Source organism: Protopterus annectens, chromosome 1.part1 (genome assembly GCF_019279795.1).
Source record: "Protopterus annectens isolate FY-2018-M chromosome 1.part1, PAN1.0, whole genome shotgun sequence".
Classification (NCBI taxonomy): Eukaryota; Metazoa; Chordata; order Ceratodontiformes; family Protopteridae; genus Protopterus; species Protopterus annectens.
The window spans coordinates 1,119,041,971-1,119,068,215 of record NC_056726.1 but is presented as its reverse complement, the minus strand read 5'-3'; the positions used below and the strand labels follow the sequence as shown (position 1 = coordinate 1,119,068,215).

At 37.9% G+C, this 26,245-nt stretch overlaps 1 protein-coding gene across 1 annotated transcript in view; it reads left to right on the top strand.

Annotated features, from left to right (window-relative positions):
* The window catches only part of LOC122815615 (deleted in malignant brain tumors 1 protein-like), a 949,251-nt gene that overhangs the window by 818,100 nt on the left and 104,906 nt on the right, over positions 1-26,245 (top strand). The window contains 7 exon segments of the mRNA XM_044088272.1: positions 6,280-6,600; positions 10,054-10,062; positions 11,482-11,802; positions 13,761-14,081; positions 21,425-21,654; positions 21,656-21,746; positions 23,701-24,034. Of these exon segments, the coding sequence (XP_043944207.1) occupies positions 6,280-6,600; positions 10,054-10,062; positions 11,482-11,802; positions 13,761-14,081; positions 21,425-21,654; positions 21,656-21,746; positions 23,701-24,034 (1,627 nt within the window).

Below are 26,245 nucleotides of genomic sequence, written 5' to 3'. Positions count from 1 at the left end.
TGGTTCTGTAAATTTCATGCCATTGTGATGTAACTCAGAGCAGATCTGGGCGTTACCATTCAGGTTCTTGACATAGCTATAGAATGTTTTGTGGTTGTCCCTAGAATCAGTGGCAATTTTGTTTTCATAGCTAGCTTTGGAGGATCTTATAAAGGATATCAGCTTCTTACTGAGGCTGCCCAGGGAACTCCTCCACTCATGGGATTGTACTCTATTTTGCAACAGTTTCTTCCTTCTCTTACAGAGTTTGTTTATGGCAGGGGACCAGCAGATTGGTTTCCTTTTTTGGAGTATAGTGTCTTGGTTCTGTTTAGGATAGCATGACCCATGTACTCATGTAAGTACTTATAGAGTGCATCTGTGTAGGATTCAGCAGTCATAACTGTATTGTTCATCTGTATGGGTGTCATGAAGTTTGCCACTTCTGTCTTAAGAAGCATGAAGTTGGCTTTGGAGAAATTTTTTACGATGATTTCCTTAATGGGGGGGTGGGTGCAGGATGTGGATATATAGGGTGATTTGATATGATCGGATCTGACCAAAGAGTTGGCTTCAGGTGTGGAACACTGGTCACTCATGTTGGTAATGACTAGGTCTTGGATATTGTTGCCCCTGGTGGGGGTGTGGGTAAGTTGATCCAGGCCATTGGAATTTATGAATTCCAGAAAGCATTGAGTAAAGTAGTTGGTACATGAGTAGTTTTCCCAGTTAATGCTGGGGTAGTTGAAATCGCCCATTATTATGGTGTTTGGTTGAACCCTAATATTTTCCAGAATATCAAGTAAAGAGGAGTGGGAACCTGGGTCATGGAGGGGGATCTGTAGCAAGCTACAATTTAGGCTGCAGTTTTTCCCAGAGTTAGTTGCACTTGGATAACCTCAGATGCATTATGCTGAGCAACTAGCCTGGAGGTGTGGATATCCTTAATGAATATGGACACACCTCCACCTTTGGTGTATCAGTCCAGGTTAGGTGGCCAAAAAGTGTGGTATGAGTTATAGCCTGGAAATGCCAGAGTGGTCTCTGGAGCCTTGAACCAGGTCTCAGTCACTGCACAAATATCGATGTTCTCCATTTTAAGAAGTGCCTAGAGGGAGTGCATTTTGAGATTCAGACTTCTAGGATTGAGTAGCATTACCCTCAGTTTTTGCTTGCCTGTTCCTGTTACGGTGGTGAATTTTTCATTTGAACATTGCCTAAAAAAGGCACCATAGAGGCAGCAAGAGCCTTAGTCAGCATCTGGAATCCCAGGGGTGACAGGTGCAGGCCATCTCTGGCAAAGCATCATGATCTGTCGACCATGTTGTCCCAGGCAGACAGATACTGGATCCCCTTAGAATTATACCAGAAGCTTAGCCAATTGTTTAAGTCAATAATTTTGTCCTTGTACTGCGGTATCATTCTGGGTGATGTCAGGATGCTACTCAGGGCTAGGGTCTTACCTTCCTGAGCTACAAGATCGGAGAGCTCTTCCATGTCTCTTTTCATATAGTCCAGGGAGGTACATCTCAGGTCATTCACACCAACATGGACAATGACAAAGTCATATTTGTACTTGTTGTGGAGTGACCTGAATGCGTGGGTTATGTGGCGGATCCTGGCACCTGGCAGGCAGCTGACAGTAGCCTTCTCCTTGTTTAGCCTGGTGAGTGGGACAACAGTATGCCTGACTATAGAGTCACCTATGACTAGTGTGTTGGGTATGTTGTTTTGCCTTATGGGCTGTGGTTGAGTGGCACACTGAGTCTGTGGGCTATGTGTCATTTGGGTTGTGTTGAGGGGTGGAGGTTGCTTGCATTTCTGCTTTGGAGGTCTCCGTTGCTTGAGCAGATTATTATTGAGACCCTCCATGAATGTTTATGTGTTTCTATATGTGGATTTTGGTGGTGTAGGTTTAATGGGACTATGTGATGAGTGTGGTGTGGTGCAAGTGTTTACCTTCTCTTTCTGACTGTCAAGTTCAGTCTTGATTGGAGAGAGCTTTACCTCCAGTTTGGCTAGATTAGTGCATCTCTCACAGGTTGTGGTGTTAGGTGGTAGGAGGAGAGGGTTGTCTTTGTACATGAGGCAATTGCTACATTGCCGCAAGATACCCAGATTCATCAGGTAGACAGAAGAGAACACTGGTAGCTGACTCTTGGACATGCCTGAATACAAAAAATACTTTCCTCTAGACAAGTGAGGAAAGTGAGTATAAGAGCTGTTTTTCTCTGAGCAGGTGAGGAAAGTAAGTACAAAAACTGTTTTCCCCTAGGTAAAGAGGAAGGTTGAGTGCTGTAGTAATTTGTAGTTTATTTAGTGCTAACAACAAGTTCTGAAAAGTGCTGAGCATGAATAAGCAAATTCAAGTGCTAAAACTAAGACTCTGTACCTGGACCTTGTGGTAGATAGGCTACGTTGTGCTTATCACTCCCATTGATAAGCTAGAAGGCTTCCCTCCAACACAGAAAGGCTTGGGGGGCTCAGAAGCTTACAGACAATCCTAGATACAGTAAATCTGTATCAGGACTAAGATAGCTGAAGGAAAGTTGGGAAACAAGTGCAAACACTGGGTTTTAAACCAGAAAGTTGAAAGAGATGGAAAAACTGCCCAACCAGCCAATAAACTACAATTTCTGGGCCAGAAAACACTCTTGTGATAGATAGGCTACCTAGTGCTTACCACTCCCACTGATAAGCTAAATGGCTTCCCTCCAACACAGAAAGGCTTGGAGGGGCTTAGAAGCTTACATGAAGTCCTGGATACAGCAAATCTGTATATGGACTAGACTAGTTACAGGAAAGATTGGAAACAAGCCCAAAAAAATGGGCTTTTAAACCAGCAAGTTGAAAGAGATGGAAAAACTGCTAAACGGCCAATAAACTACAATTTCTAGGCCAGAAACCACTCTTGTGGTAGATAGGCTACCTAGTGTTTACCACTCTTACGGATAAGCTAGAAGGCTTCCCTCCAACACAAAAAGGCTTGGGGGGCTCAGAAGCTTACAAACCATCCTGGATACAGCAAATCTGTATCTGGACTAGACAAGTTACAGGAAAGGTGGGAAACAAGCACAAATGTGGGCTTTTAAACCAGAACATTGAAAGAAATGGAGAAACTTCCAAACAGCCAATAAACTACAATTTCTGAGTCAGAAACCACTCTTATGGTAAATCAGCTACCTAGTGCTTACCACTTCCACTGATAAGCTAGAAGGCTTCCCTCCAACACAGAAAGGCTTGGGGGTGCTCAGAACCTTACAAACAGTCCTGGATACAGCAAATCTGTATCTGGACTAGACTAGTTATAGGAAAGGTGGGAAACAAGCACAAAAACAGGGTTTTAAATAAAAAAAGTTGAAAGAGATGGAAAAACTGTCCAAACATCCAATAAACTACAATTTCTGGGCTAGAAACCACTCTTGTGGTAGACAGGCTACCAAGTGCTTACCACTCCCACTGATAAGCTACAAGAATTCCTTTCCAACATAGAAAGGCTTTGGGGGCTCAGAAGCTTACAAACAGTTCTGGATACAGAAAATCTGTATCTGGACTAGACTAGTTACAGGAAAGGTGGGAAACGAGCGCAAATGCTGGCTTTTAAACCAGAAAGTTGAAAGAGATGGAAAAACTGCCCAAACGGCCAATAAACTACAATTTCAGGGCCAGAAACCACTCTTGTTGTAGACAGGCTACCTGTTGCTTACCACTCCCACTGATAAGCAAGAAGTCTTCCCTCCAACACAGAAAGGCTTTGGGGGCTAAGAAGCTTACACACAGTCCTGGTTACAGCAAATCTGTATCTAGACTAGACTAGTTACAGGAAAGGTAGGAAACAAGCTTAGATTTTTTTCTTGGAAAGTAGAAAGGGAGAAAGGCTAAACAGAAGATAATTCAAAATGAATGACCTAAGTGGCTTGTCACAATGTTTTCTCTGTATCAGGTACAGTGAGCTAGTGACACTAGACTGGAATAGAGCTGGGACAGAGCTGAACAGATGGGACTAGTAGGAATGTTTGAAGTCAAAATATGATCTCACTGTACTCATTTCAGTGAGCAAATGAGATAGACCCAGGAAGAAGAGTTTACAGGAGGGGTGGGCAATTCCAAAGCCAACAAGATTAATACCAGGAAAGAAAAAGGGAGGGCAGGCGTGAAACAAAATGCAGAGACAGATAGAGACAGATAGAGACCACAGTATTCTATGAAACAAATAGAAAAATAAATAACTACAGAGAGACACAGGCACAATAATCAATGAAACAATAAAATAGACAGAAAAATGAAATGCAGTGCAATCTTTAACACTGAAAGTTTGTACTTAACTCAGCTAGTAATGCAGTTGATTGTAGCTATGTAGCAGAAGCCAAACAACACCATTATTGAACAGTAATAAATTCAAAGATATGTGACTCACTTATAAATACAGATAAACCATCTAGGCTAAGAGTTTAGCACTGAATATCAATGAAGAAAGGGATGTTAATTCAAATCACAAATTAATACAAATCACAGAACATTGTAACATATAATGAAACTTTCCCCAAGTGGTGATTCACATTTAAGGAAATATAGTACTATGAGTGTTGTCTGCCATTCAAAATAAGGAAAAATACAACATTGTTTTACATCGCACTGATGACATGGAGGTCCATAACAAGTTTTATGTTCGATTGTTGCATTAGCTTTTATACAATGTCAAACACAGAATCCTGCTGTCATCATTGATCACTGAAATCGCTACACCCAGTAATTACAGTGTGCTATGTATGGAGAGACACAAAAGTCATAAAATAAAAGAATTTGAAGGCAGAAATGAAGGCAATGTGGTTCCCATAGTAGTATGAGAAACATGTCTCATAAAAAAGAATTTACAGCGTTATTTAAATGTAATGCCAATACATGTAACATCGTATGAATTTCAAAGTCAAATCTGGGCTCATTGCGGGTGCTGCAAAGAGTACTTTTGGCTAACATCAAGGTATGAAACAATACTAATTTCATGAACCTTAATCATATCTTGACTTAGAAATTGGGTCCATTCCCATCAGTGAATTAGAAACCCAAAATAATTGCAGACATCAGACTTTCAAATGATAACAAAATGTCTGCTTTTTCTTTCGTCTTTTCCCAGTAAGAAGTTGCTACAGTGGAACAACATTCTGGAGAACATTTAGCAGTGAAGTTTTATGGTGTTGAGTTGGCAGCCCTGCACCCAACCTTCCATAGAAAGCAAACACACACACACACACACACACACACACACACACACACACACACACACACACACACACACACACACACACACCTTGGGCCAATGTTGAGTGTCCACTCCACCTACAACATGTCTTTGGGATGTGGGAGTAAACCAGAGCATTTTTAGAAAAGCCATGCAACCAAAAAGAAGACAAGCAGAGTGTGCACAGCAGGCATCCCAGCCAAGAATCAAACCAGTAACCTCTTGTTGTGAGGCAGCAAAGCTAACGATTGTACCATCTATGCCACCCTACCAAATGATAACAGTCTTTAAAAACTTTAAAACAAGTTATGATGCCACCTAAAAAGTCACACAGAAATGCTTAACAGCTTCTTAAGTTGTCTAAGTTGCAGTCAACCTAATGAGCCAATTGTCTATATTCTAATCGAGAGCTTTAATCCCTTCTTTTTCTTCCATTACACTTGGTAAGAAAAAACACCAGATTTCTGAAGTTAGCACAAGTAGTAGTATACCTATAAAGTGCATTAGTGCTAGAAAGGATATGTTTTATAACTCAATTGTAAGAGTTTGAAGAAATGAGGATAACACTAAGGGAGGCAGTAATTTATTCATCTGTCTGAATTTTGATCTGGCTTGCTGCTTAAGTTTTAATTTTGTTTGCTATCATAAGAAACAAATTATTACAAGTAATGACAACATAATTATAGGTGGTATAGACCTGGGTAAAGTGGTGTGTTAAGTCGTAGTGAATGTAGGCCAAAGCAATGTCAACTCAAATTCTCTGTTCATAAAGGCAAGCAGATTTTGGAAGGAAATAAGGGACAAGAACATGAAAGGCTACCAAGCAAAGCTAGTTACATATTCCACTGTCAAAAAGTGTTTTGATTATTTTAGATTCATGCAGATGCCATTAGAACGTTTCTCGTAGTTTTTTGTGCCATTTGGTTATTTTGTTGTTACTGCTTTATAGAAGTTCAGTATACTATTTTAAATCCCCAAAAGTGGAAAAATGACATTACAGCATCATGATAAATGATACCATGTCCATTAACATTTTTCTTTTATTTTTTCTATGCCAACAGGAAGCATTCACTTACCATTACGTCTTGTGAATGGAACCAATCGCTGTTCTGGTCGAGTTGAGATTTATTACAACTCACAGTGGGGTACTGTGTGTGATGACTTATGGGATATAAATGATGCCAGGGTGGTCTGCAGAGAAGTTGGCTGTGGACAAGCTATTTCTGCTGTAGGGAATGCATATTTTGGGATGGGCTCAGGTCCTATTACTTTGGATGATGTCCAGTGCAGAGGCAATGAATCTCATCTTTCAGAGTGTTCAGCCAGTCCACTTCTGCAGCACAATTGCATTCACTCTGAAGATGCTGGTGTCACTTGTACAGGTGTGAAACATCTATCTGTCTTAATGTTATTTTAATCTAATCAGTGAATGATAATAAATGAAGTTCAAAATACTGCACTGTAGAACCACTAGCTTTCCTTGTTCTCCAGTAAATTAGCCATGTTCATTGGTAGTCACATGGTAAGATTTAGATATGTTTGGATTATCATTTTTTTAGTATGCCAACAGATACTAGTTTTCTGAATTAGCAGTACAAATCACAGAACATTGTAACACATAATACAATTTCCTCCAAGTGGTGATTCACATATAAGGAAATAAAGTACAATGAGTGTTGTCTGCTGTTCAAAATAAGTCAAAATACAACATTGTTGTGCACCACACTGATGACATGGAAGTCAACAACAAGTTTTATGTTCTACTGTTATATTAGCTTTTATACAACATAAACCACAGAATCCTGCCATCATCATCAATCTCTGAAATCGCTACACCCAGTGATTATGGTGTGCTATGTATGGAGAGACAAAAAAGTCATAAAATAAAAAGATTTGAAGGCAGAAATGAGGGCAATGTGGTTCCTGTAGTAGTAGGAGAAATATGTCTCATAAAAAAGAATTGTTTAAATCAACTGCCAATACATGTAACATTGTATGAATTTCAGAAAGAGTCAAATCTGGGCACATTGTGGGTGCTGCAAAGAGCAATTTTGGCTAACATCAAGGATTGAAACAATACTAATTTCATGAACCTTAATCATGTCTTGACTTGGAAATTGGGTCCATTCCTTTGAGTGAATTAGAAACCCAAAATAATTGGAGACATTAAACTTCCAAATGGTAACACTCTTTCTTCTTTTGGCTTTTCATGGTTAGAGGATGCTACAGTGGAACAACAGTCTGCAGAACAATTGGCAGTGAAGTTTTATTGTGTCTTCTGGAGAAAGGGCACACACACACACACACACACACACACACACACACACACACACACACACACACACACACACACACACACACACACACACACACACACACACACAGGGCCAATTCAGACTGTCCACTCCACCTACAGCATGTCTTTGGGAGTAAACAGGAGCACCTTTAGGAAACCAAGGCAACCAAAGAGAAGACAAGCAGATTCTGCACAAAGGCACCCCAGCCAAGATTTGGACCAGTAACATCTTGGTGTGAGGCAGCAACGTTAACCATTGCACCACCAGAGCCACCCCATGAAATGATAACAGTCTTTAAAAACTTTAAAACAAGTTATGATGCCACATAAAAAGTCACACAGAAATGTTTAACAGCTTTTTCAGGTGTGTAACTTGCGGTTAACATAATCAGCCAACTGTCTATATTCTAATCCAGGGGTTTAATCCCTTCTTCTTCTTCCTCATTACTCTCGGTAACAAAAAACACCAGATTCCTGAAGTCAGCACAGATACTGGTATGCCTATAGAGTACATTAGAACTAGAAGGGATATATCTTTTAATCCAAGTGTAAGAGTTTGAAGACATGAGCATTACTTTAAGGGAAGCAATAATTTATTCGTTTGTCTGAATATTGATCTGGCTTGTTGCTTAAGTTTTACTTTTGTTTGCTATCATTTGAATCAAATTATTATAAGTAATCACAAAATAATTGCTGGTGATGGGTAAAGTGGCGTGTTAAGTCCCAGTGTGTGTATGGTAAAGGAATGTTAATTTATACATTTTGTTAGTAAAGGCAATCAGATTTAAGTAGGAAATATTGACAAGAACAAGAAAGGCTACAAAAGCTATTTACATATTCTACTGTCAGACAATGTTTATAATTATTCTAGTTTCATACAGATGTCCTAAGAAACAATTCTCTTAGTTCTGTTGTGCCATTTTGTTATTTTGTTGCTACTGCATTATAGAAGTACAGTATACTATTTTATATCCCTAAAAGTGGAAAAATAATATTATTTCTTTTAATTATTTTATTTTACATTTGTTGACTGGGATAGTCCAACTAGATATATGTCCATTTTCAGGGGAGGCCTGTATAGAAAAGCTCCAAGATAATAATACACATTGAATATTTAGTAAATGCTAGTTTCAAGCAGATTACAGTCATAAGCAATACCAGCATTTAGCACATATAGTACTAACTTATTATAAAACACTTTACAAAACATAACATTATTTTCAAAGTTATATACATAACATTACATTCAGGTTTAAGACACATTGAGCAGCTGTTATACAATTAACCCTTCAGAAATGGTGTGGTAGAAAAAATTTAGAAGTAGTTGAAGGTAAGGTACTTAAGTAATAGAGAGGTCATTAGTCAGGGTTAGTGTAAGGACATAACCAATGAGTTTTTAAATATTTCTTGAGTTTGTTTTTGAATCGAGTTAGTGAGGTTTCTAGGGTCAAGTCAGCTAGGAGTCTGTTCCATGTTTTTCCAACAGAGTTGGCAAACAGAGAGTCCCTAGCTGAGTAGTTGGATTTGTATGTTTGAACAGGAGTCTAGTGGATGATTACAGTGGCTGAGTGCTGGTGTAGCGGCTGATAATATCTTTTAGTGCAGGTGTATTTTCTGGTTGGTAAAGAACTTTATGTGCCACTATTAGCTGTTTGAACTGCAGTAGCCTAGGCAGTTCAAGCCATCCTAGGCGATTTAGGTTGTGACAGTGGTGTGTCCGGTACGCTGTGCCAGTATCAAATCTGACAATGTGGTTATAGCAGAATGACAGTTATTTAAGATCTGTTTTGTTTAACTTGGAGAATAGAGGTGAGGAGTAGAGAAGAGTTGATAGTAGATGGGAACAGGCAATTGAAGTTCTAGCAAGTGGGGTAAGGACAGGTTTGATTCTGTAAAGAAAGCCAAGTTTTTTATTAATGGTTTTGATAGTTTGACTCATATGCACATCAAACTTCTGCTTGTTATCAGCTATGACACGCAGTAGTTTAGTTTTGGCTTCTGGGGAGATGATAGTGCCATTGTTAGCAGTTATGTTGAAGGATGGCAGAGGGTCCTGCATGTGGGGGAGAAGAGGAGCAGGTTAGTTTTGTTGGGGGTTAGGATTAGGTGTTGATTGGAGAGCCATTTCTTCACTGTACTGAAGGTATTTTGGGTTAATGTGAATAAAGTAGCTGTTGAGGTGTCAGAACAAATCAAGGTGGAGTGATCCGCATATTGAATGCAGGTAGCATCTGGGATGATTGAATGAAGGTTGTTGATAAAGATGGAGAAAATAAGGGTTCCTAGTATCGAGCCCTGGGGGACTCCTAATGTGATGGGTAGGCAAGATGATAGCTTGTCCTGCCATAGGACTGCCTGTTACCTGACCGGAAGATAGGATTGAAACCATTGGAGTGCATGGTAGTTTAAGGAGTAGGCCTTCAATGTATTTATAAGCATTTTGTGATCAACCATGTGAAAAGCCTTGGATAGGTCTAGAAAGAGTGCTGAGGATAGTTTGCTATTATTATGGTTGTGTTTAATGATGTTAAAGAAAGAGAGGAGGGCAGTAGTACTACTGTGATGTGGCTTAAAGCCATGCTGAAAGTTGGACAACAGCTTGTTCTGTGAGAGGTACTGCATGAGCTGTATGTGTACACATTTCCCCATAATTTTTGGTAGAGGCGACAGAATAGCTATAGGTCTAAAGTTTGACACTTCAGTGGAACTGCCTCCTTTATGGAGAGGTACGATATAGGAGATTTTCCCTATAGTGGCTACAGTAGCTTCAGATAACGCTCTGTTGATCAAGATTGAGATGGGGTATGCTATGGTGTCAGCATCCTTTTGCAGATAGTTGCTGGGAGGAGGTTGGCAGCCAGGGTGGTGGGTCTTAGTTTCTTAAGTAGGGTATGAAGAGTTGAGTAGGAACAGGTTGGAAGGTAAAGTATGTTTGGGTACTGGGTGTGGCTGCATTAGAATTAGAGCCATTTGGAGAGAGTTGGCTGGCTAGAGACTGGATAGTCTCTGTGATGAAGCTGTTGAAGGTATTAGCAATGTCTAGTGGGGATTTTTTTTGGGAAGCTGAGGGGGTGCAGTGGCAGTTTGGCCTGGCTGCAGTAGTTTATTTATTCGTGCCCAGAATTTTTGAGGTTTGTTTTGGTGTTTTTGCAGTAGATGGTAGTAGTAGTAATTTTTGTCTAAAGTTATGGATTTTTTGGTGTCATTCCTTAGCTGTCTGAATCTTAGTTGATCAAGTGGGGCTTTTGTTTTTTGGTAGATGGCCCATGCTTTGTTTCTGAGTGAAATATTGTATTTGGTATCTTTAGAAAGCCATGGTGCAATATTAACTTTGGTTCTACTAGAGCGGCTAGGAGCATAGGAGTTAAGAATAGCAAGGAATTTGGTGTTAAATTATGTTATTGCTTCATCTAGGTGGAGACATTTTAATGCTGACCAGTTGTTTGCCTTAAATTCATTTTGAAACTTGGTGAGAATAAATTTGTGTTGTTCCTTAATGTTCTATAGGTGGGTTGGTAGGAGCAGTCTACTTTGAGCTGGATTACATAGGTGAGACAGTGGTCATTTAGGTCATCATGCAAAGTGCCTGATTTATAGGATTGGAGATGGGTATTGATGAGTATACAGTCTAGGGTAATTTCCTTGTTATTGGGTTTCCCTGTCCTGGTGGGGGAGGTTATGATTTGAATAAATCCGTAGAGCTTTATGTGGGTTATGGGGATTTCACAAGAGCAAGTGTTGCAGTCAATGTTGAAATCCTCAAGACCAATTGTTTTTTGGGGGTAGTTATTGGATAATCAATATAAGAAGTCTGCTAAGGCTTCTCTGATCCTCCCTGGGGGAATGTAGACACAGACAATGTTTCCATTTTTGTTTTTATTAATTTGTAGTTTTGAGATATTATGACATCCAGATAAATGATATCATGTCCATTAACATTTTTCTTTTATTTTTTCTTTGGCAACAGGTAGCATTCCCTTACCATTACGTCTTGTGAATGGAACCAATCGCTGTTCTGGTCGAGTTGAGATTTATTACAACTCACAGTGGGGTACTGTGTGTGATGACTTATGGGATATAAATGATGCCAGAGTGGTCTGCAGAGAAGTTGGTTGTGGGCAGGCTGTTTCTGCTGTAGGGAATGCATATTTTGGGATGGGCTCAGGTCCTATTACTTTGGATGACGTCCAGTGCAGAGGGAATGAATCTCATCTTTATGAGTGTTCAGCCAGTCCACTTCTGCAGCACAACTGCCAACACTCTGAAGATGCTGGTGTCACTTGTGCAGGTATGAAACATCTGTCTGTCTTAATGTTATTTTAGTTTAATCAGTAAATGACAATAAATGAAGTTCAAAATACTGCACTGTAGAACCACTTGTTTTCCTTGTTCTCCAGTAAATTAGCCATGTTCATTGGTAGTCAAATGGTAGTATTTAGATATGTTTGGATTATCATTTTTTTAGTATGCCAACAGATACCAGTTTTATGAATTAACAGTACAAGTCACAGAACATTGTCACACATTATGAAACTTTCCCGAAGTGGTGATTCACATATAAGCAAATACAGTAGTATGAGTGTTTTCTTCTGTTTAAAATAAGGAAAAAGACAACATTGTTGTACACCACACTAATGAGATGGAGGTGCATAACAAGTTTTGTTATGTTGTATTGTTACATTAGTTTTTACACAACATCAGCTACAGAATCCTGCCATCATCATCGATCTCTGAAATTGCTATACCCAGTGATTACGGTGTGTTATGTATGGAGAGACACAAACACCAGAAATTAAAAGGATTTGAAGGAAGAAATTAGGGCAATGTGGTTCCAGTAGTAGTAGTAATATGATAAACAGGTCTCATTAAAAAGAATTTACAGCATTATTTAAATGAACTGCCTATACATGTAATAGCGAATAAATTTCAGAAAGAGTCAAATCCGCGCACATTGTGGCTGGTGCAAAGAGCACTTTTGGCTGTATACTAATACTAATTTCATGATCCTTAATCATATCTTGACTTTGAAATTGGCTCTGTTCCCATCAGTGAGTTAGAAACCCAAAATCATTGCAGACATCAGACCTTCCAATGATAACAATCTTTTTTATTTTTCTTTCGTCTTTTCCCGGTAAGAGGTCACTACAATGGAACAACATTCTGGAGAACATTTATCCGTGAAGTTTTATGGTGTTGAGTTGGCAGCCCAGCAACCAACCTTCCATAGAAAGCAAACACACACACAAACACACACACCGAGGGCCAATGTCGACTGTCCACTCAACATACAGAATGTCTTTGGGATATGGGAGTAAACCAGAACAACTTTAGGAAACTCACACAACCAAAGAGAAGACAAGCAGATTGTGCACAGAAGGCACCCCAGCCAAGAATCAAACCAGTAACCTCTTGTTGTGAGGCAGCAGCACTAACCTTTGTACCATCAAGGCCACCATATCAAATGATAACAGTCTTTAAAAACTTTAAAACAAGTTATGATGCCACATAAAAAGTCACACAGAAATGTTTAATACCCTCTTAAGTTGTCTAAGTTGCAGTCAACCTAATCAGCCAATTGTCTGTATTCTAATTGAGGGCTTTAATCCCTTCTTCTTCTTCCATTACACTTGGTAAGAAAAAACACCAGATTTCTGAAGTTAGCACAGGTAGTAGTAGCGTATAAAGTGCTTTAGTGCTAGAAAGGATATGTTTTATAACTCAATTGTAAGAGTTTTAAGAAATGAGAATAACATTAAGGGAGACTAATTTATACATCTGCCTGAAGTTTACTCTGGCTTGCTGCTTAAATGTTAATTTTGTTTGCTATCATAAAAAACAAATTATTTAAAGTAATCAGAAAATAATTGTAGGTGATATAGACCTGGGTAAAGTGGTGTGTTAAGTGCCAGTGAATGTAGGCCAAACAATGACAGCTCAAATTTTCTCTTCATAAAGGCAAGCAGATTTCAGAAGGAAATAACTGACAAGAAAATGAAAGGCTACCAAGCAAAGCTAGTTACATATTCCACTGTCAAAAAGTGTTTTTAATTATTTTAGATTCATGCAGATGCCCTTAGAAAGTTTCTCATAGTTTTGTTGCGCCATTTGGTTATTTTGTTTTTACTGCATTATAGAAGTTCAGTATACTATTTTATATCCCCAAAAGTGGAAAAATGACATTACAGCATCATGATAAATGATATCATGTCCATTAACATTTTTCTTTTATTTTTTCTATGCCAACAGGAAGCATTCCCTTACCATTACGTCTTGTCAATGGAACTAATCGCTGTTCTGGTCGAGTTGAAATTTATTACAACTCACAGTGGGGTACTGTGTGTGATGACTTGTGGGATATAAATGATGCCAGGGTGGTCTGCAGAGAAGTTGGTTGTGGACAAGCTATTTCTGCCGTAGGGAATGCATATTTTGGGATGGGCTCAGGACCTATTGCTTTGGATGATGTCCAGTGCAGAGGTAATGAATCTCATCTTTCAGAGTGTTCAGCCATTCCACTTTTGCAGCACAACTGCATTCACTCTGAAGATGCTGGTGTCACTTGTGCAGGTATGAAACATCTGTCTCTCTTAATGTCATTTTAATTTAATCAGTGAATGATAATACATGAAGTTCAAAATACCGCACTGTAGAACCACTAGCTTTCATTGTTCTCCAGTAAATTAGCCATGTTCATTGGTTGTCACATGGTAAGATTTAGATATGTTTGGATTATCATTTTTTTAGTATGCCAACAGATACCAGTTTCCTGAATTAGCAGTACAAATCACAGAACATTGTAACACATAATACAATTTCCTCCAAGTGGTGATTCACATATAAGGAAATAAAGTACAATGAGTGTTGTCTGCTGTTCAAAATAAGTCAAAATACAACATTGCTGTGCACCACACTGATGACATGGAGGTCAACAATGTTTTATGTTCTACTGTTATATTAGCTTTTATACAACATAAACCACAGAATCGTGCCATCATCATCGATCTCTGAAATCGCTACACCCAGTGATTACGGTGTGCTATGTATGGAGAGACAAAAAAGTCATAAAATAAAAGGATTTGAAGGCAGAAATGAGGGCAATGTGGTTCCTGTAGTAGTAGGAGAAATATGACTCATAAAAAAGAATTGTTTAAATCAACTGCCAATACAAGTAACATCGTATGAATTTCAGAAAGAGTCAAATCTGGGCACATTGTGGGTGCTGCAAAGATCACTTTTGGCTAACATCAAGGATTGAAACAATACTAATTTCATGAACCTTAATCATGTCTTGACTTGGAAATTGGGTCCATTCCTATGAGTGAATTAGAAACCCAAAATAATTGCAGACATTAAACTTCCAAATGGTAACACTCTTTCTTCTTTTGGCTTTTCATGGTTAGAGGTTTCTACAGTGGAACAACAGTCTGCAGAACAATTGGCAGTGAAGTTTTATTGTCTTGAGTTGGCAGCCCAGCACTCAACCTTCTGGAGAAAGCACACACACACACACGCACACACACACACACACACACACACACACACACACACACACACACACACACCTAGGGACAATTCAGACTGTCCACTCCACCTATAGCATGTCTTTGGGAGTAAACAGGAACACTTTTAGGAAACCCAGGCAACCAGAGAGAAGACAAGCAGATTCTGCACAAAGGCACCCCAGCCAAGATTTGAACCAGTGACATCTTGGTGTGAGGCAGCAACGTTTACCATTGCACCACCAGAGCCACCCTAAGAAATTGTAATACTCTTTAAAAACTTTAAAACAAGTTATGATGCCACATAAAAAAGTCACACAGAAATGTTTAACAGCTTTATAAGGTGTCTAACTTGCGGTTAACATAATCAGCCAACTGTCTATATTCAAATCCAGGGATTTAATCCCTTCTTCTTCTTCATTACTCTTGGTAACAAAAAAAACACCAGATTCCTGAAGTTGGCACAGATAGTGGTATGCCTATAGAGTGCATTAGTACTAGAAGGGATATATTTTTTAATCCAAGTGTAAGGGTTTGAAAACATGAAATAAGGGAAGCAATAATTTATTAATTTGTCTGAATATTGATTTGGCTCGTTGCTTAAGTTTTATTTTTGTTTGCTATCATTTGAATCAAATTATTACAAGTAATCACAAAATAATTGCTGTTGCTGTAGACTTGGGTAAAGTGGTGTGTTAAGTCCCAGTGTGTGTATGCTAAAGGAATGCTAATTTATACACTTTGTTAGTAAAGGCAATCAGATTTAAGTAGGAAATATTGACAAGAACATGAAAGGCTACAAAAGCTATTTACATATGCTACTCTCAAACAGTGTTTATAATTATTCTAGTTTCATACAGATGCCCTGAGAAACAATTCTCATAGTTCTGCTGTGCTATTTTATTTTGTTGTTACTGCATTATAGAAGTTCAGTATACTATTTTATATCCCTAAAAGTAGAAAAACAATACTATTTATTTTATTTATTTATTTTATTTTACATTTGTTGACGGGGATTGTCCGACTGGATGTCCATTTTCAGGGGAAGCCTGTATAGAAAAGCTCCAAGATAATAATACACATTGAACCTTTTTTAAATGCTAGTCTCAAGCAGATTACTGTCATTAGCAATAGCAGCATTTAGCACATATAGTACTAACTCTTTATTAAACACTTTACAAAACATAACATTACATTCAGGTTTAAGACACATTGAGCAGCAGTTATACAATTAACCCTTCCAGAAATGGTGCGGTAGAAAAAAATTAGAAGTAGTTGAAGGTAAGGCACTTAAGTAATAGAGAGGTCACTAGTCAGGGTTAGTGCAAGGACATAATCAATGTGTTTTGAAATATTTCTTGAGTTTGTTTTTGAATCGAGTTAGTGAGGGTTCTGTGGTCAAGTCAGCTGGGAGTCTGTTCCATGTTTTTCCAACAGAGGTGGCAAACAGAGAGTCCCTAGCTGAGTAGTTGGATTTTTATGTTTGAACTAGGAGTCTAGTGGATGATCACAGTGGCCAAGTGCTGGTGTAGGGGCTGATAATATCTTTTAGTGCAGGTGAGTTTTCTGGTTGGTAAAGGACTTTATGTGCCACAATTAGCTGGTTGAACTGCAGTAGGCTAGGCAGTTCAAGCCATCCTAGGCAATTTAGATTGTGACAGTGGTGTGTCCGGTAGGCTGTGCCAGTAGGAAATCTGACAATGTGGTTATAGCAGAATGGCAGTTATTTAAGATCTGTTTTGTTTAACTTGGATAATAGAGGTGAGGAGTAGAGAAGAGTTGATAGTAGACGGGAACGGGCAATTGCAGTTCTAGCAAGTGGGGTAAGGAAAGGTTTGATTCTGTAAAGAAAGCCAAGTTTTTTTTATTAATGGTTTTGATAGTTTGACTCATATGCACATCAAACTTCTGGTTGTTATCAGCTATGACACCCAGTAGTTTAGTTTCGGCTTCTGGGGAGATGATAGTGCCATTGTTACCGGTTATGTTGAAGGATGGCAGGGGGTCCTGTGTGTGGGGGAGAAGAGAAGCAGATTAGTTTTGTTGGGGGTTAGGATTAGGTGTTGATTGGAGAGCCATTTTTCACTGTACTGAAGGTATTTTGGGTTAATGTGAATAAAGTAGTTGGTGAGGTGTCAGAACAAATCAAGGTGGAGTGATCCGCCTATTGAATGCAGGTAGCATCTGGGATGACTGAATGAAGGTTGTTGATAAAGATGGAGAAAAGAAGGGGTCTTAGTATTAAGCCCTGGGGGAATCCTAATGTGATGGGTAGGCAAGATGATAGCTTGCCCTGCCATAGGACTGCCTGTTGCCTGCCCTGCAGATAAGACTGAACCATTGGAGTGCATGGTTATTTAAAGAGTAGGCTTTCAAGGTATTTATAAGCATTTTGTGATCAACCCTGACAAAAGCCTTGGATAGGTCTAGAAAGAGTGCTGAGGATAGTTTGTTATTATTGTGGTTGTGGTTAATGATGTTAAAGAATGAGAGGAGGGCAGAAGTACTACTGTGATGTGGCTTAAAGCCATGCTGAAAGTTGGATAACAGCTTGTTCTGTGAGAGGTACTGCACGAGCTCTATGTGTACACAGTTCTACATAATTTTTGCTAGAGGTGACAGAATAGCTATGGGTATGACACTTCAGTGGAACTGCCTCCTTTATGTAGAGGTATGATATGGGAGATTTTCCCTATAGCGGCTATAGTAGCTTCAGATATAGCTCTGTTGATCAAGATTGAGATGGGGTATGCTATGATGTCAGCATCCTTTTGCAGATAGTCTGCTGGGAGGAGGTCAGCAGCCAGGTTAGTGGGTCTTAGTTTCTTAAGTAGGGTAGGAATAAGTTGAGTAGGAACAGGTTGGAAGGTAAAGTATATTTGAGTACAGGGTGTGGCTGCATTAGAATTAGAGCTATTGGGAGAGAGTTGGCTGGCTAAAGACTGGATAGTCTCTGTGAATAAGTTGTTGAAGTTATTAGCAATGTCTAGTGGGGATGTTTGTTGGGAAACTGAGGGGGGTGGAGTGGCAGTTTGGCCTGGCTGGAGTAGTTTGCTTATTCATGCCCAGAACATTTGAGGTTTGTTTTGGTGCTTTTGCAGTAGATAATAGTAGTAGTAATTTTTGTCTAAAGTTATGGATTTTTTGGTGTCATTCCTTAGCTTATTGTTGTTTGATGGTGAAACATATCAGGCTTTGAATGGAATGTCTTTAAATAAGATCATTAGAGACGTTCAGAGTCAATTATATGATTTACTATTAAGTAATGTGATAGATGCTGACTTATATAAATATTTTTTGGTAGAAAAACCCCTAATTCCAACTTTTAGGGGATTACCGAAGGTGCATAAGGATGCATCAGACCCCCATGAGACCCATTGTCTCAGGGGGTGGATGGCTCACCGAACCATTGTCCATTTATTTAGAAAAACAATTTAAACTTGTTGTGGAAGGGATTAAATCGATAGTGAGAGATACTAAACATTTTTTAGATGGTTATGCGGATTATGTTTTTTCTAAATCAAATATAAGTAATGACATATTAGTTACATTGGACTTGGTATCTCTGTTTACATCTATACCCAATACTATAGGTATGGAGTATGTTAGGTTACTACTTATTGAAAAGGGTATTCCAAGGGACCAAATTATGAGATTTATGCTACTTTTAGACATAGTATTAAGTAATAATGTTCTAATGTATGATAATACATATTACTTATAAAAAAGGGAGTAGCAATGGGGACCCCATGTGACAACTCATATGCTAACTTAGTGTTAGCATATTGGGAAGGCACATATGTATTGGGAGATACACCATTTAATGAACATATAAAATACTATGGACGTTTTGTTGACTATGTTTTTTTGGCCTGGGATGATACTGAACAAGAATTGAATGATTTTGTCATATATGTGAATGGTACAATACGTTTTTTGAAATTTGAATGTACAAGCTCAAAACAAAAGATAGAGTTTTTGGATGTGAGACTAACCAATGGAGTCGATGGAATAGAAACTGATATGTATAGAAAACCATGCTGGAGGAATAATTTATTACATCGTAGCAGTATGCATCCAAGACATATCTATCCGAATATATTAAAAGGCCAAGCATTAAGAGCATCCAGGCTGACAACCCATGACGATAGATATCAGGAGCAACAAAATATATTGGCAGGTAATTTTATGGACAGAGGCTATGTAAAGAAGGAGATAGATGAAATATTTTTAGATAATAATACACAAAGAATGGGGAAAGGTACCCCTTTCTTTTATAAAAATAAAAGGTTAATGGATGAGAAGAGATTAGGTCATGGTGAGAGTAAGAATAGGTTGATCATTCCTTTTACTAATAGAAATATGAAAATTAAAGAAATTATTAATAATAATTGGAGATTATTAACTATAGATGAAAAAGTCAGTGAATTGGTTGGATATAAACCAGAAATCACCTAGAGGAATATGAAATAATTAAAACAATTGTTATGCTATGAGGAGAATAAACATGAAACTATACATTACCAGAGGATGGGGACTTTTGCATATAGATGTTGTAATCAGTGTGTATATATGACAAATGACAACAAGTTTATTCATCCGGATACTGGGTATGAGTATACATTTAGATTTTATGCTGATTGTAAATCTAGAGATTTAGTATATTTAGCCCAATGTCAGATGTGTAAATCATTTTATGTGGGAAAAATGAATAGGGCTTTAAGAGAACGTGTCTGGGAAAATTTATATGCCATCAATAAAGAGGATGGAAGAATGCTTTGGCTAAACATCTCATTGACCATGGCATGACACATACATTTAAGTTTAGGGCCATAGAATTGATTAGGAAAACAAACAGACTAGGTGATATAAAGAACTACACAGAAGAACGAGAATGTAGATAGATAATGAGTCTACAGGCATATAAAGCCCATGGCCTCAATGATAAGGTATCCCTGAAACCCTTTTTCCTAGCAAGACCATATGCACATTAAGAATATGTATATATATGGTCTTTACATAATGTTTTTGGCATAGAGAATACACATATATATATTCTTGTATATATCTGCATATACACAATAGTGCATATGTCTTTTCCTATATGCATGTTTTTTATAAATGAGTGATATATTCCTTAAGAATTTTTAAAAAATATTTATATATATATATATATATATATATATATATATATATATATATATATATATAAAGCTTTTATTCTATTTTTATTAGTATTTTAATAAGTATGTCTATGAAGAATGATATAATAAGTTATATATATTTTTATTATATATCTGTATATATAGAGTTGATTACTTGATTGTTTTAAATTAATTGTAATTACTTAATTAATTAGAGCAGATATATAAGGAAGTGAGTATCAGGTGATCTATAGAAGTCTGATGAAACGTTTTTGTTACGTGAAAGTGCTCACTTTGGATCCTGTATTTTATTTTATTCTGATTCATTAAACATTCTATGTGAGAATTGGAGTCTTACTTGCAGCTGTGGTGAGCCTGTTTTGTTTTTCTGCATACTCATTCCTTAGCTGTCTGAATCTTAGTTGATCAAGTGGGGCTTTTGTTTTTCGGTAGATGGCCCATGCTTTGTTTCTGAGTGAAATTTTGGATTTGGTATCTTTACAAAGCCATGGTGCAATATTAACCTTGGTTCTACTAGAGCTGCTGGGAGCATGGGAGTTAAGAATAGCAAGGAATTTGGTGTTAAAGCATGCTACTGCTTCATCTAGGGGGAGACGTTTTAGTTCTGACCAGTTGTATGCCTTAAATTCATTTTGAAACTTGGTGAGAATAAAATTCTTGTTGTTTCTTAATGTTCTGTAGGTGGGTTGGTAGGAGCAGTCTACTTTGCATTTGATTACATAGGTGAGACAGTGGTCACTTAGGTCATCAGGCAAGAAACAATATTTACATGCTTGGAGTCAATTAAAGTCTGCTAGTTCTCGATCTTGTAAGAAATAAGAATAAGTATGAGAGTAAAGTGGAGTGGGGGTAAGGAAAGCTTAGTGGGGATTTATAGGATTGGCGATGGGTATTGATGAGTATCCAGACTAGGGTACTTTATTTGTTATTGGGTTTTCCTGTCCTGGTGAGGGAGGTTATGATTTGAGTAAATCCATAGAGCTTTATGTGGGTTGCTGGGATTTCACAAGAGCAAGTGTTGCAGTCAGTGTTAAAATCCTCAAGAACAATTGTTTCTTGGGATAGTTATTGGATAACCAATATAAGAAGTCTGCTAAGTTTTCTCTGATCCTCCCTGGGGGAATGTAGACACAGACAATGTTTACATTTTTGTTTTTATTAATTTGTAGTTTTGAGATATTATGACATCATGATAAATGGTATCATGTCCATTAACATTTTTCTTTTATTTTTTCTTTGGCAACAGGTAACATTCCCTTACCATTACGTCTTGTGAATGGAACCAATCGCTGTTCTGGTCGAGTTGAGATTTATTACAACTCACAGTGGGGTACTGTGTGTGATGACGGATGGGATATAAATGATGCCAGAGTGGTCTGCAGAGAAGTTGGTTGTGGGCAGGCTGCTTCTGCTGTAGGGAATGCATATTTTGGGATGGGCTCAGGTCCTATTACTTTGGATGATGTCCAGTGCAGACGGGAATGAATCTCATCTTTATGAGTGTTCAGCCAGTCCACTTCTGCAGCACAACTGCCAACACTCTGAAGATGCTGGTGTCACTTGTGCAGGTATGAAACATCTGTCTGTCTTAATGTTATTTTAGTTTAATCAGTAAATGACAATAAATGAAGTTCAAAATACTGCACTGTAGAACCACTTGTTTTCCTTGTTCTCCAGTAAATTAGCCATGTTCATTGGTAGTCAAATGGTAGTATTTAGATATTTTTGGATTATCATTTTTTTAGTATGCCAACAGACCAGTTTTATGAATTAACAGTACAAGTCACAGGACATTGTCACACATTATGAAACTTTCCCGAAGTGGTGATTCACATATAAGCAAATACAGTAGTATGAGTGTTTTCTTCTGTTTAAAAATTAGGAAAAAGACAACATTGTTGTACACCACACTAATGAGATGGAGGTGCATAACAAGTTTTGTTATGTTGTATTGTTACATTAGTTTTTACACAACATCAGCTACAGAATCCTGCCATCATCATCGATCTCTGAAATTGCTATACCCAGTGATTACGGTGTGTTATGTACGGAGAGACACTAACGTCAGAAAATAAAAGGATTTGAAGGAAGAAATTAGGGCAATGTGGTTCCAGTAGTAGTAGCAGTATGATAAACAGGTCTCATTAAAAAGAATTTACAGCACTATTTAAATGAACCGCCTATACATGTAATAGCGAATAAGTTTCAGAAAGAGTCAAATCCGCGCACATTGTGGGTGGTGCAAAGAGCACTTTTGGCTGTATACTAATACTAATTTCATGATCCTTAATCATATCTTGACTTTGAAATTGGCTCCGTTCCCATCAGTGAGTTAGAAACCCAAAATCATTGCAGACATCAGACCTTCCAATGATAACAATCTTTTTTCTTTTTCTTTCGTCTTTTCCCGGTAAGAGGTCACTACAATGGAACAACATTCTGGAGAACATTTAGCCGTGAAGTTTTATGGTGTTGAGTTGGCAGCCCAGCAACCAACCTTCCATAGAAAGCAAACACACAAACACACACACCTAGGGCTAATGTCGACTGTCCACTCCACATACAACATGTCTTTGGGATGTGGGAGTAAACCAGAGCACCTTTAGGAAACCCACGTAACCAAAGAGAAGACAAGCAGATTGTGCACAGAAGGCACCCCAGCCAAGAATCAAACCAGTAACCTCTTGTTGTGAGGCAGCAGCACTAACCTTTGTACCATCAAGGCCACCCTATCAAATGATAACAGTCTTTAAAAACTTTAAAACAAGTTATGATGCCACATAAAAAGTTACACAGAAATGTTTAATACCCTCTTAAGTTGTCTAAGTTGCAGTCAACCTAATCAGCCAATTGTCTATATTCTAATTGAGGGCTTTAATCCCTTCTTCTTCTTCCATTACACTTGGTAAGCAAAAACACCAGATTTCTGAAGTTAGCACAGGTAGTATGCCTATAAAGTGCATTAGTACTAGAAAGGATATGTTTTATAACTCAATTGTAAGAGTTTGAAGAAATTAGAATAACGTTAAGGGAGGCAGTAATTTATACATCTGTCTGAAGTTTAATTTGGCTTGTTGCTTAAATTTTAATTTTGTTTGCTATCATAAAAAACAAATTATTGCAAGTAATCACAAAATAATAGTAGGTGATATAGACCTGGGTAAAGTGGTCTGTTAAGTGCCAGTGAATGTAGGCCAAAGCAATGACAGCTTGAATTTTCTCTTCATAAAGGCAAGCAGATTCCAGAAGGAAATATGTGACAAGAAAATGAAAGGCTACCAAGCAAAGCTAGTTACATATTCCACTGTCAAAACGTGTTTTTAATTATTTTAGATTCATGCAGATGCCCTTAGAAAATTTCTCATAGTTTTGTTGCGCCATTTGGTTATTTTGTTTTTACTGCATTGTAGAAGTTCAGTATACTATTTTATATCCCCAAAAGTGGAACAATGACATTACAGCATCATGACAAATGATACCATGTCCATTAACATTTTTGTTTTATTTTTTCTCTGCCAACAGGAAGCAGTCCCTTACCATTACGTCTTGTGAATGGAACTAATCGCTGTTCTGGTCGAGTTGAGATTTATTACAATTTACAGTGGGGTACTGTGTGTGATGACTTATGGGATATAAATAATGCCAGGGTGGTCTGCAGAGAAGTTGGCTGTGGACAAGCTATTTCTGCTGTAGGGAATGCATATTTTGGGATGGGCTCAGGTCCTATTACTTTGGATGATGTCCAGTGCAGAGGCAATGAATCTCATCTTTCAGAGTGTTCAGCCAGTCCACTTCTGCAGCACAACTGCCAACACTCTGAAGATGCTGGTGTCACTTGTGCAGGTATGAAACAACTGTTTGTCTTAATGTTATTTTAATTTAATCAGTGAATGATAATATATGAAGTTCAAAATACCGCACTGTAGAACCACTAGTTTTCCTTGTTCTCCAGTAAATTAGCCATGCTCATTGGTAGTCACATGGTAAGATTTAGATATGTTTGGATGATCATTTTTTAGTATGCCAACAGATACCAGTTTCCTGAATTAACAGTACAAATCACAGAACACTGTAACACATAATGAAACTTTCCCCAAGTGTTGAGTCACATATAAGGAAATATAGTAGTATGAGTGCTGTCTGCCGTTCAAAATAAGTCAAAATACAACAATGCTGTGCACCACACTGATGACATGGAGGTCAACAACAAGTTTTATGTTCTACTGTTATATTAGCTTTTATACAACATAAACCACAGAATCCTGCTATCATCATCGATCTCTGAAATCGCTACACCCAGTGATTACGGTGTGCTATGTATGGAGAGACACAAAAGTCATAAAATAAAAGGATTTGAAGAAAGAAATGAGGGCAATGTGGTTCCTGTAGTAGTAGGAGAAATATTTCTCATAAAAAAAGAATTGTTTAAATCAACTGCCAATACATGTAACATCGTATAAATTTCAGAAAGAGTCAAATCTGGGCACATTGTCGGTGCTGCAAAGAGCACTTTTGGCAAACATCAAGGATTGAAACAATACTAATTTCATGAACCTTAATCATGTCTTGACTTCGAAATTGGGTCCATTCCTATGAGTGAATTAGAAACCCAAAATAATTGCAGACATTAAACTTCCAAATGGTAACACTCTTCTTTTGGCATTTCACAGTTAGAGGTTGCTACAGTGGAGCAACAGTCTGTAGAACAATTGGCAGTGAAGTTTCATTGTGTTGAGTTGGCAGTCAAGCACACAATCTTCTGGAGAAAGCACACACACACACACACACACACACACACACACACACACACACACACACACACACACACACACACACACACACACAAACACACACACCTAGGGCCAATTCAGACTGTCCACTCCACCTACAGCATATCTTTGGGAGCAAACAGGAGCACCTTTAGGAAACCCCGGCAACCAAAGAGAAGACAAGCAGATTCTGCACAAGAGCACCCCAGCCAAGATTTGAACCAGTAACATCTTGGTGTGAGGCAGCAACGTTAACCGTTGCAACACCAGAGCCACCCCATGAAATGATAACAGTCTTTAAAAACTTTAAAACAAGTTATGATGCCACATAAAAAGTCACACAGAAATGTTTAACAGCTTTTTCAGGTGCCTAACATAATCAGCCAACTGTCTATATTCTAATCCAGGGGTTTATTCCCTTCTTCTTCTTCCTCATTACTCTCGGTAACAAAAAAACACCAGATTCCTGACGTTGGCACAGATACTGGTATGCCTATAGAGTGCATTAGAACTAGAAGGGATATATCTTTTAATCCAAGTGTAAGAGTTTGAAGACATGAGCATTACTTTAAGGGAAGCAATAATTTATTCATTTGTCTGAATTTTGATATGGCTTGTTGCTTAAGTTTTACTTTTGTTTGCTATCACTTGAAACAAATTATTACAAGTAATCACAAAATAATTGTAGGTGGTGTAAATCTGGGTAAAGTGGTGTGCTAAGTCCCAGTGTGTGTAGGCCAAAGGAATGTTAATTCAAATTTTCTGTTGGTAAAGGCAATCAGATTTAAGCAGGAAATATTGACACGAACATGAAAGGCTGCCAAAGCTAGTTACATATTCTACTGTAAGACAGTGTTTATAATTATTCTAGTTTATACAGATGCCCTGAGAAACAATTCTCATAGTTCTTTTGTGCCATTTTCTTATTTTATTGCTACTGCATTATAGAAGTACAGTATACTATTTTAGATCCCTAAAAGTGGAAAAATAATATTATTTCTTTTATTTATTTTATTTTACATTTGTTGACTGGGATAGTCCAACTAGATATATGTCCATTTTCAGGGGAGGCCTGTATAGAAAAGCTCCAAGATAATAATACACATTGAACATTTAGTAAATGCTAGTTTCAAGCAGATTACAGTCATAAGCAATACCAGCATTTAGCACATATAGTACTAACTTATTATAAAACACTTTACAAAAACATAACATTATTTTCAAAGTTATATATACATAACATTACATTCAGGTTTAAGACACATTGAGCAGCAGTTATACAATTAACCCTTCCTGAA